The sequence below is a fragment of the Notothenia rossii genome, assembly GCF_949606895.1.
Source record: "Notothenia rossii genome assembly, chromosome: 5".
Classification (NCBI taxonomy): domain Eukaryota; kingdom Metazoa; phylum Chordata; class Actinopteri; order Perciformes; family Nototheniidae; genus Notothenia; species Notothenia rossii.
The window spans coordinates 5,940,436-5,952,307 of NC_136903.1; the positions used below are offsets into that span (position 1 = coordinate 5,940,436).

General features: G+C 39.5%; 1 protein-coding gene across 1 annotated transcript in view; it reads left to right on the plus strand.

Annotated features, from left to right (window-relative positions):
• The window catches only part of LOC307040406 (solute carrier family 23 member 2), a 58,466-nt gene that overhangs the window by 1,916 nt on the left and 44,678 nt on the right, over positions 1-11,872 (plus strand). Inside the window, exon 2 of the mRNA XM_079683199.1 lies at positions 11,589-11,741. Within this exon, the coding sequence (XP_079539325.1) occupies positions 11,589-11,741 (153 nt within the window). The remainder of the gene's footprint in view (positions 1-11,588; positions 11,742-11,872) is intronic.

Consider the following 11,872-nt stretch of genomic DNA (forward strand, 5'->3'; position numbering starts at 1 on the left):
TCAGGCAGGGATGTGGGTTATTTGCGAGTACGGTTTGAATGCCTAGCTCCATGGGGTGTGAAAGTGGACACAGCTGAGCTCAGGGTGGATGTTTTTTTTCTTACTTAACTGAAGAATTTGAGAAAATGGGAATACAAACAAACACCACAGCTTGTCTGCAGATGGGTAAACACGTCAAACTGTCAACATCCGCAAAAATAGAATACAGGACAAGGAACATGGCCACTATTGTTTATGTTATTGTCTTTGTCTTGTTTCTGTTCTGATTGCCTGTGAAGCGTCTTTGAGCATTAGGAAAAGCGCGATGCAAATCCCATGTGTTATTATTATTATTATGATATTACCTACTGTACCTGAAACAGCAAAACAACGATATGCTTTTACCGTACAATGAATTCAAAGATGTTCAGCTAGGGTTTCAATATTTCATAAATCGATGGAGATTGCTGGCTTTAGCATCAATATGTCATAATTAATATTTACACTTTGAGAATCAAAATATAATTCAATTAACTTCTTTTGAACTTTTGACCCTGTTTTTTAAAACTTTTTTTAAATAAGGGAATCGAAATGCAGAATCAAAGTCAACTGTATTGTCAATCTTTCAGTTTGTATGTACAGACAGAGAGATCGAAATACTGTTCCCCACAATCCAGACGAATACAGAATACAAATATGTATAACGTATTAATATGTCTCGCACAATATAAATCTATTCTAGTAGAGCTCAACAGTGGAATTAGGATCAGTAGAAATGGCCATGACATGGGACCTTTAAGTCTTCCTGGGAGGAAGTAGCTGGATCTTTTAAGAATATTTGGGGACAAAGTCACCCTACTTTAAAGTGGACCTATCATGCTATATTTGAATAATATAGTGTAGGACCATACCTATATAAGGCATGTTTATACTTTTTATTTTTCAAAATACCAAACAGATCATGCATTTTAGCCATTCCTCATTTCGCTCAATTTAACACTGTCTTTGCATCATGGGCTGATTCTGTGAGAACAGCACCATCTACAGGCCGGCATATGTACTACAGCGTCTCCAGCGCTTTCCAACGGCAATGTCCGTGGCTGTCTCCTCCTGATTGGTGGAGTTGGCCCAATAGCCGTAGCGCCACTTCTGTGACGTCATAGAAGTGTTCAAATCTGGATCAGTCTGTATCAGATCCGTTGCAGCCCCTTTTTAAGAGATTTGGGTATGGAGGAAATTAGAGAGGGTGTTGTTTTCTGACACTTGGTGAGTTCCCTGGAACACCGGGGACACATGTTCATGTAGAAAAGACGTACAAAAGTGCATTTTGCATGATAGTTCACCTTTAAAGTAAGATGTTACCTCTATTGTAACAGCTGTGTAATTTTGAGCAATTTTAAGATTTCCAAAAAGAAAGAAAAAAGTATATTACAAACAAATAAAAGATACATCCTTCCACTTACAGAAGTACATACACTTTTTAAGATTTAACTTGGCATTCTCAGAACATATTTAACGCCTTTTAAAAAAAAGATTTCCTGCAGTGGAAAGGGCTTAAAACATCAAATTAAATTAATAATTTTAAAAATCCCATCAGTCACACCTTTAGACTATAATGGTGGATAACAGATTCAAACCAAATGGAAGCAGATACTTGTGAAGAAGACATGCAGAAATCAGTGTCTGTTTGGACGCTTTAATTTGGTAATACAATATTTGAATGTCATAATTGTTGAATGTCATATAAACACAAGAATACATGTTCTACCAGGGCTACATTAAGAGATCAGCTAACCAAAGGAATGACAAAGCAAATGGGTTTTTTGCATTTTGCCTGTCATTTATACAAGTGAACTTTTGTTTGTCAGTGCACTCACGAGTCGAGGCAAAGCCAATCATGGGTTTCAGGTATCGACACAGAAAAGAGGGAAAGCTCCAGAAACAGGGGCTTCCTTCATGGAGAAAAAACATCCACCTATCCGCATGTCTCACATCTCGTATTACTTAATGGTGGACTTTAGTATTCTCTTCATACTGGAACTCTGTCGAGGTTCAGTAACTCTGACCCTTGATCTACTCACTGGTGGTTGTTTTTAATGCTGGTGATAACATGGCTTTAGGGCTATTCTAGTTGTTTAAATTAATAATAAAAACGTTTTTGACATTAGCAAAAGTGTTGTAAGAAGAAGTTATCGTCTTGATATTTTTGTTGCAATCAAATTCCTTATAACAAAGTGACCAATTACTTTTTCCAAAGTCGAATGGGAAAGCAAACGAAAAAAGGAAAACACAACTTTTAGTGGGTCGTAGTGGAAGTTTTTGAACATAGCAAGTCCTGTATCCACGTGTGTTGCATGCATGTTTGTATGTGAGCGTGGAAATCTATATAGACTGTCAGTCACCTGCTAGTGTGCCAGTCTCATGAGACATGGTCACAGTAAGAAATGCTCAGTTTGCTTTAACATTTAAGCCTTTTGTTGATTCGGAAAAACGTATTTTCTCCTTTTGAGACAGGAAGTGTTATATTGAAAGCTGTATCTGATATAACCTTGGCATGTATTTCATTGTGGGTATGTTAATAACAGTTAAGAGTATGTGGAAAAACATGAAGTTGTAGAGGTTAAGAAATAAAGAACTAAACAACTTCTTTCTTTGATGACATAAGATATTGTATTGTTTCTTTACCAACTCTATTGTCAATCTTTCAGTTTGTGTGTACATACAGAGAAATCGAAATACTGTTTCCCACAAGCCCGAAGATTAGAAACTGTGACTCTCAACACTATATTTCCGTAGTAACACACCAACACTATCCTACTGTTACTGTGAGTAGGTGAAACCAAACAGAAAAGGCACCTATGATGATTGCTAGTGTTTAATAATGATGTCTTAGAGTCTGCTACCCAGTAAAGCCCCTGTCACACTGTCCCGAAATTGACACCCGATGGACACACGATTAAGGAAATGTTCAAATTCGGCTCTGATCGTAGCAACATCGGGCCATTCGTGAGGGCATCTTAAGCCATCGCATGACCGCCGGTGGAGTTTCTCAGGCTCCGGCAGCAACTTCGTGAGCAGCAACTTCGTAAGGCACTCGTGAGGGCATCTTGTCAAATCGTGAGGGCATCTTGTTATCATCGGTATCATCGCCCTCACTCTGATCGGGGCGAATGCCCGCTGGCACCGATGATAACAAGATGCCCTCACGATGGCCTTACGAAAGGCAAAATTGACACACAAATTCAACACGAAAATGAACCTTCGCAAGGTCCTTCGGCAATCTTTTGGCATGCCAAAGATTTTGCCACCGCTCACGAAGTTGCTGCCGGAGCCTAAGAAACTCCACCGGCGGTCATACGATGGGTTAAGATGCCCTCACGAATGTCCCAATGTTGTTACGATCAGAGCTGAATTTGAACCTTTCCTTCATCTGGTTGTTTTATTGCACAACAAAATCATGTAAACATATTATGTAAATAACCCAATTTGTGTTCTGTGAAACTGAAAAGGATATAATATATTATTTTGAAGGCGAGTTGACAGGAAATTGTTGTTGCTATGGAAACAACATGACGGAGAAAACTTATTATCTTCTACATATAAAGACGGAGAAAGTAAAGAACAAAGTCGGAAAATATCAGTACAGTATCATAATACTTTAACATAATTGTTTGTGTTACTTTCGTTGCAGTTGTATGTCTTGAATGTAATGTAAATGTTGCCTTCGTGTGTGGTTCGGGGCCATCTTCGTGCGAAATTCACAATTCCATATTCGTGTGTACATTTCGGGACAGTGTGACAGAGGCTTTAAGGTAAAACATGTTGATGGCACTTTAGGTAATGTAGGTAAAATACAAGGTTGATATTTAATATAGCTACACTGGTTAGGCTAATGTGAGCCCAGAGTAGAAGAACCTGAGTAAACGTGACCTTAATGTCGGGTTATATAATGACAAGTTGAGCAATGAGTGTTTGGGTGTGAACTCGGACATCGAGGTGGAATTCTGGGAAAACAGTGCACTCCTTCACTCAGAGAAAAAACTTCAGGAACAGGCTACTGGAAACCAGCCGCATTAACCATTGATCAGAGAGAATTTTTAAATGTTAACTTTGATACATGAAACAAATTGGAATACCAAGATAAGGACCTGTTTAGGAAATAATAAGATCAGATAAGGGAAATAATACAAATTGGCCTTTAGATTAAAAAAGAAACACTTTATTTTTCCTTTAATCTTTATTTCAAACAAGCAGATGACATTGCTGTTTTGATTTACAAAATCATTATATTGTAGGTTAAGGCTTTTAAAAGTCCTGCTAATAGAATAATAACCTCAAAAATGTTGCAGATGCTGCCGACAGCGGTCATCCAGAAATAAAACCCTGGTCCTTCTGCGGCATCATTGAGAAACCACTGAACCACTGAACCACTCAGTATGCTACAGTCATGAACTAAACACGCCTCTGCAGCCAGAAAACTGATTTGTCTTACCACGCTTCATTCATCCATCCATATCGTAACAGCCGTGTCTGTGACGCAGGACACACCTCACACACCTCAGCACATGATGCTGTGCACTAAATAATCCCAGTGGTCAGCATTAGGGATGATTCACCACGCTCTGAGCGCCACATCTCTATTTATCTACTGGTTCTCCACGGCTAATTCTCCCTTGGATGAGCTTAACGTGTTGCCATGGTTAACGAATGGAACTGCAGTGTTGCAACATGTTGAAACCTGCTTGGAGCATTATTAACGTTTTATTTGGGACCTATCATGCAAAATCCACGTTATCATGTATTTTCTACAACATGTGTCCCCTCTTCTTCATGTCTCCTCTACATCAACATGTGTCCCCTCTTCTTCATGTCTCTTCTACATCAACATGTGTCCCCTCTTCTTCATGTCTCTTCTACATCAACATGTGTCCCCTCTTCTCCATGTCTCTTCTACATCAACATGTGTCCCCTCTTCTCCATGTCTCTTCTACATCAACATGTGTCCCCTCTTCTCCATGTCTCTTCTACATCAACATGTGTCCCCTCTTCTCCATGTCTCTTCTACATCAACATGTGTCCCCTCTTCTCCATGTCTCTTCTACATCAACATGTGTCCCCTGTTCTTCATGTCTCTTCTACATCAACATGTGTCCCCTCTTCTTCATGTCTCTTCTACATCAACATGTGTCCCCTCTTCTCCATGTCTCTTCTACATCAACATGTGTCCCCTCTGTGGAAAGAGACTCTGAAAGTTTCAGGAACAAAGATTCTCTCTCTTTTTGTCCGGATCCATTTCTATAAAAACCTGTCTGAAAATGAGCTGATCAGATTTTGGCCACTTTATGATGTCATAACGATGTTTTGGCTTGTGTAACCGTTAGCCAATCAGCAACAAGGTAATAAGGAGGGGCTCCTTATTTTCTTCTAAAGTAACACACAGAGAATCAGCACTTTGGAAACAGGGCTGAAACAGAGGGGATTATGGGTAATGCTGCAATGATCTGTTTGGTGTTTGGAGACAAACACTTCAGAGACATGTTTTGTATCTGACAACTATCATATATGTCTAAAAATAGCACCAGGAGACCTTTAAGCTAGTCAAAGCACCCAAGATTGAGAGAAAGGAACAATTATATTTTAGTATAAACCCACAAAATATTGACCTTGGGTAAAAGTTTACTCTGATAATATACAACCCAAACTACATTGTATTAACCCAACAAAGAATGCATTTAGATGTAAACACCACAGCACTTATAGTCCCACTGACAGAGTAAGACCTCCATCAAGACTACATACTGTACAACATTAAAATCGACTCTGAATTGTTATTTCATCACAGATTTCTAAATGCACTAACATGTCAAATATTTTCCTCCCTGGTCGTATGACACCTTGGAGACTATTTTGAAGTATTGTATTTTGTGTTACAGCACATTAGAGTTATGACAGAGCATAAGGAGAAAGAGAGAGAGGGGGGGGGGGGGGGGGGGGGGGGCGAGGGAGATAACATTTAACAAATGTCTCGAGTGAATCAAGCCAAGAAAATTGTAAAGACGTGGTCCGTGTCGTACACCCAGAGGCTAGTGAGATTTATCTATCCAAATATCATCCAACTACAAGAGCCAAAAGCTTCTATCATATGTCATTCCTGAAACTGTGACATTTTTCTGGATAATTCACAAACAATACTCTCAAACGTTTTCATTGGCACTTTTTCTCTCATAGAAAGTATTTCCAATTTGAACAGTTCACATAGAGGTCTGTTGAATATCCAGAGTCACAGGGAAATGTTTTTAGACAGGCAAGTTGCTTCTTTTGTTAAATCACCAAATTACTTTATACAGTACAGCATCATAGTATTTTGGTACAGCAAAAAATACGCTTTTTCTTGTAATTTCGGTGAACTAGAGACAGTCAGTCCACTATTAATTATGTTAACCCTTCTAGGCAAGGCAAGTTTATTTACCTAGCACCTTTGAACACAAGGCAATTCAAAAATTAAAAAGTAAATATGATTAAACATGAATAACACAGGTGAATACAAGTTGCAGTGCAGTGTAAGATGTGGATAGCTCAATTAAAAGCAGCGGCAAAAAGAAAGTCTTCAGCCTGGATTTAAAAGTAGTCAGAGCTTCTACTGTCATGCCCTGCTCTCTTGTTACAAGTGCAGGTAGAGAACCACTAGATGGAAGCAATCGGCCGTGCAGCAGTCACTAAAGCAAACATGTGTGTTCACTACCTGCTGAGAATTTTATGACAAGAGAGTAAATCAAAGACAGAGGAAATGCGATGCAGATGGGCCCAAATTTGCATGTTATGACTCCATCATGTGACTCTGGTGTGAGACAGACACAACGTAGTGATGCGTACAACAAGGCATTTCTCTTGTTTGAAGTGAGAACTGAAGGTTAGACTGACTCTGGTTTCAGAGCAGCAGCTTCAGCATGTGGCTTTGTCTCCGGTGGTCTGACCTTGATGTGCAATGACTGTCTAGAAAATATTTAGTGTTGTCTGCTGGTTGGAGTGTTTAATATGGATACATCAAATGAGAGGAAGAACAAAAAACAACATTACAAGTCTATAATCAGAGGTGAACATAAGTGGTACGCAGGTGCGCATGCGCGGCAATAATCTGAAATGCGTACCGTCACTTGTGTCACAAAGCGCCTTTCCGTACGGACGTACTTGTGAAGCTTTTCCAGAAGGCGGTTAGATCACCAGACGACAGAGTCGGTCTCCGTGTGCACAGACAGGGCTGCTGTTAACGTCAGTCTGTCCGTCTAAAACCAGGTCTCTCAAGTTTTGAACAGAGTTCAGAGTGAGATTTTGGCAGCGGTGTGGTGTTTGGTACTCCAACTTCTGGCTCCCCTCAAAGTTCCCATGAAGCCCTCTGTATCGCGAATGACAACGGGGGGGGGGGATGCTAGTGGAGTGCACGCGTCTCAAACAAGCCTAGTTTGTTTACAAAATTGCGGCGCAACTTGGTGGGCGGTACCCTGGAAAGAAATCTCTGCGTGAGAAATACAAGGTGTGGCGTGTGAGCGTGTGAATGGAGTGAAATGCGTGTGTCTCCCGCCAAATGCGTGAGACTTGAGAGCTCTGGCACTCTAAAACAGCTGATCACAACGTTCACACGCTCTGTGTCCCACCACTTCCAACTTTAAAACAACCCTCGGACACTTCAAACAGACACCTTCTCAATCGTTCTTACAAGCCTGGTCGCTCCCATGTGAAGTGTGTTAAGAGGGGACTGACCTTGGCATTTAAAAACAGCCAAATGGTCACATGTGATGTCCCATAATATACCGTGTACACAAATACACACGGAGGCGAGCGGCGTAGTGGGGTTGTCATCCGTCGCTTGTGGAGTGTTTTAAGAAGGAGATGGCCTCAGTATTTGAAGATAGCCCTGGCCTCACATATATCAGGTAGCAGAATCACTCTGTCTTATTAATCATCCGTTTGCTCACAACCCTCATTATCAGATATCACATTCCTCCAAAGGATTTCAAATGCATTCCTGTGAACACCCTGCACAGATCAGGGTGCCAGTGCTTCACAGAGAGAGACATTGCCAATTTCAAACCAAAGTTTACTCATTGTCCTGAGTGTTTGTTGTTTCAGCTTTAAGGTTATGTGTATGGTTACATTTGGTGTACATACTTGTCTTTAGCATCCTTTTTCAATGCTAAAATGTTTCTTAAAAATACTTATTTTGTATTATCCTTAAATATTTCTTTTTTTCCATACTTTGCAATTTCTAACTTATTTTTTTAGATTGTTTTTGTTCGCACCACCAGATACCAAAGCAAATTCCTTTCATATGTAAACGTAATAAACTTGATTCTGATTCTGATGCAGATTTTAATAGTAGCAACATCTTTGTGTTTAATGATACAGAAATATAAATTACATTTGCAAATACTTTAATAACTTCCAACAAACATTTATAACAAAAATACAATACAATACAGCTTTCATTTCATTTCAAAACCTTTATTTACGCAGGTGAATCCCATTGAGATCATTGGTCTCTTTTTCAAGGGTGACCTGCTGCAAGTAGGTTCCACATGTAAACATAACAGAAAAACAAAAAGGACATCATACAGCATATTTACAGCGACTGCAGTTTACATAGCTAGTAACATTTACAGGTTCCAACAGTTTCCGATTGGATAGCATCTATCCTTGCTTTAAAAACATTTAGTGGAACCAAATTGCTCAGCTTCCATTCCTTTTGCAGAATGTTCCAAGACAAAGGAGCTGCGCATCTAAAAGCTAAAAGGTCACAGTGACTTTTCCTGGCCTCAAGCGAGAAAAGGGACTTGTTCCTGAAAAAGAAACCTAGCCTAACCCTCAGTTTTTTAAGCAGGTTATTGACATGAAGTTTAAAAGTGAGACAATCATCAAGCCAGATACCAAGGTGTTTGTAACAGGTAACCACTTCAAGTTTTATTCCTTGCGTAGTTACAATATCTAAAACAGGCTCTGGTGTCTTTTTAGCTTTTGAAAAGAGCATTATCTTGGTTTTATCCACATTTAAAAGAAGCTTTAGTTTAGTGAGCTGAGTCTGAATAATGTTAAAAACAGCCTGTAATTTAACAACAGCCTCCTGAATGGAGGGACCTGCACAGTACATCATGGTATCGTCCGCATAAAAATGTAAAGTAGCTTCATCCACATTTTCACCTAAACTGTTGATATATATAGAGAATAAAAGTGGACCTAAAACAGAACCTTGAGGAACACCATTAGCAATGTTTACCCACTCAGAAGACAGCCCATCAAAGTGAACACATTGAGACCTTTCAGAGAGGTAGTTCACAAACCACCCCACTGCATGGCTGGATAAGCCAATACTGAGTAGCCTCTGCTACTCTTTTATGCTTTATTTATATAGCACTTTAAACCTCCAGACCAAAGTGCTGTACAGGCAAATAAACAAAACAAAACATACAAAAAGTAACACAGCTCAGCTCACAAACCATAAAACAAGTACAAGTAAAAACAATAGACAATTTAAAAGAAATAAAAGCTCCAGAGAAGCAACGGCCCCCTTTGATGTCAAGTACCTCAAGTTAACATATTTTGAAAGTTTATTGAGCCAACATTTACCTTTAATTTATATATTGTTTTCACTTTTATTGACTGAAATTAAGAGCACTAGTCACTACAAATGCAGGTTTGAATCCTGCATGTGGTCATTTTACAGTAATCTCTTCAATCTCTGCTTTTTCAAACCTTTAAAAAAATAGAAAACTAAGCGTGAATCAACCGATACATGTCAATTTTGTTATGTGACTTAGATTTTGAGGTAGGAATCTTATGAAATGTATTTGGTTGCTCAAATGTTTAAGGACAAATGAAAAAAGTAGACATCTAGCCTTTTTTTTTTTAAATGATGGGCATTTCTTTCCAAAAGTAAATGTAATAATCTGTATAAACTTTTATTTTGACACCTTCCCTGACAGTCTGGCTTCTCTCTCATCAATTATTGACACGCATACAATGTTTCAAAAGTAGTTTCTAAGTTGCCCTTTATTTGTGTATGTATTTGCGATAAGTGTGCTTCTTTGTTGGCCTTGCTGTTTCATATATATTGTGCCCTCCCATGAAAATCATATGCCCTCCCTTTAGATTTGTTCTGGCTCCGGGTCTGATCACTCACACTAACTGCGTACGATTGGTATTTATGTCTCTCATTTGAGCCCAACTGAAGCAACAGCTCTGCATTACAGTGAAGATGGAAGTATTTCCCAGAGCTACCCTCAGTTCCGAGGACAGAGGAAAAAATACATCCATTATGTAACCATCCTTTATTTCTCTGCTATGCTCATCGCAAGACTGAGTTATTACTAGAGGTGAGGTTTATTGCCTCATAAGTTCAGTTATAAGTTGGACAAATCAATCCAATGTTGGTAAATTATTCTTGATACTTGAAAAAGCTGTAAGAAAAAATCACAAGAAAGGTCTCCTGAACTTCCCCACTCAATCTATCAAGACCCGAGCAGTTCTACTAGAAGTCCAAGGTAAAGGCACGGGCCGGCGCATACCGCCAATGGCATTCCCCCACCATATGAACTCTGACCATGGAGTGTAAAGGTGAAGAGGCACAACGTGACTACGTAAATGCACTCTCGTGAAACAGTTGGAAACAAGGTGAACAGTAAAACGTGAGAGACAGGAATATGCACTCCAAAGTGCTTTCCCCGTCGACTCGGGTGACCCTTAAGACCAAGCGTAAAGAACAGCGGTCAGCAGGCCCCACGTTTTTGAATCCTAATTTTACATAACATTCATTTATTGTGTTGACAGCTCATTCCTTAAAACAGAAGCCTCAGATTGCTTATCCAGTTGAGCCCCATTCCAATGCCCCATAACAATGTTTAGCGAAACACAAGGGTATATCAAGCCTCCGAATTAGCCCTAAGCTAAAAAATGCTAACGCACTTAGCACAGAACTCAAGGTAGAAATACTTTATTACTTAATAATTAATAATCAGAACTCAGGGCAGCGAAGGCAAACCCAGACAACACACCACGTAGCTTTACGGAGCCGAATATGTCTTTGCTGTTTTTCTGATCAAAAGTTGTGTTCAATGGCATTAAAACACATACAAACACTGCTGAAGGTTAATCCAATGTCTCTGTGTCCCTTTGAAATGATTACCGATAATCCATCACCATATTTATGGCTTTATAAGAAGAGGAAATATGAAGGGTCTATTTCAAGGTTGTTATGTAAATGTATTATTGGGCTTTTTTCTTATCAACTTAGATTTGTTAGAACGTGTTTTCAACTTGAATTGATTTAATTTTTGGGAAAAGTGGGCTTATTAACACATGAATACTGTGTAATATATTTGAACATATATATTCAAGAAGTACAATATAAGACAATGTTTATTATACTTAAGTCATTATACTTTTGAATTTGCTGAGGGCCGATTCAAAATGATCCGCGGTCCGTAGTTTGGACACCCCTGGTTTTAAGGTATGTTTATGTTGTCAGAAAGTTTAGGAGTTTGTGTGGAATGAAACAGGGTTAGATGACATAACACTGTTGAATGAATGACTTGTTTACCTTTGCTTTGCTTCTCTTCCAGGTCAAAGACGGTGATGAACAGCCTCAGATGACAGTGGACATTGGGGATCCACACACAGAGTCCCTGGAGGAGGCCGTGGACAAAGGTTCAGATCTGGTTTACTCCCTCAACGACAGGCCGCCCTGGTACCTCTGCATATTGCTCGGTTTCCAGGTCAGTTCATCTCATCACTTGTTGGGTCAACTCTTACCTCATTCACACCAACGGTTTTTCAGGGCCGGTTTGGAGCTGGAGCTTGAAAAGCACCGGGTTTTCCTGTTCACACCGCAGCGGAGTAGCCTCTT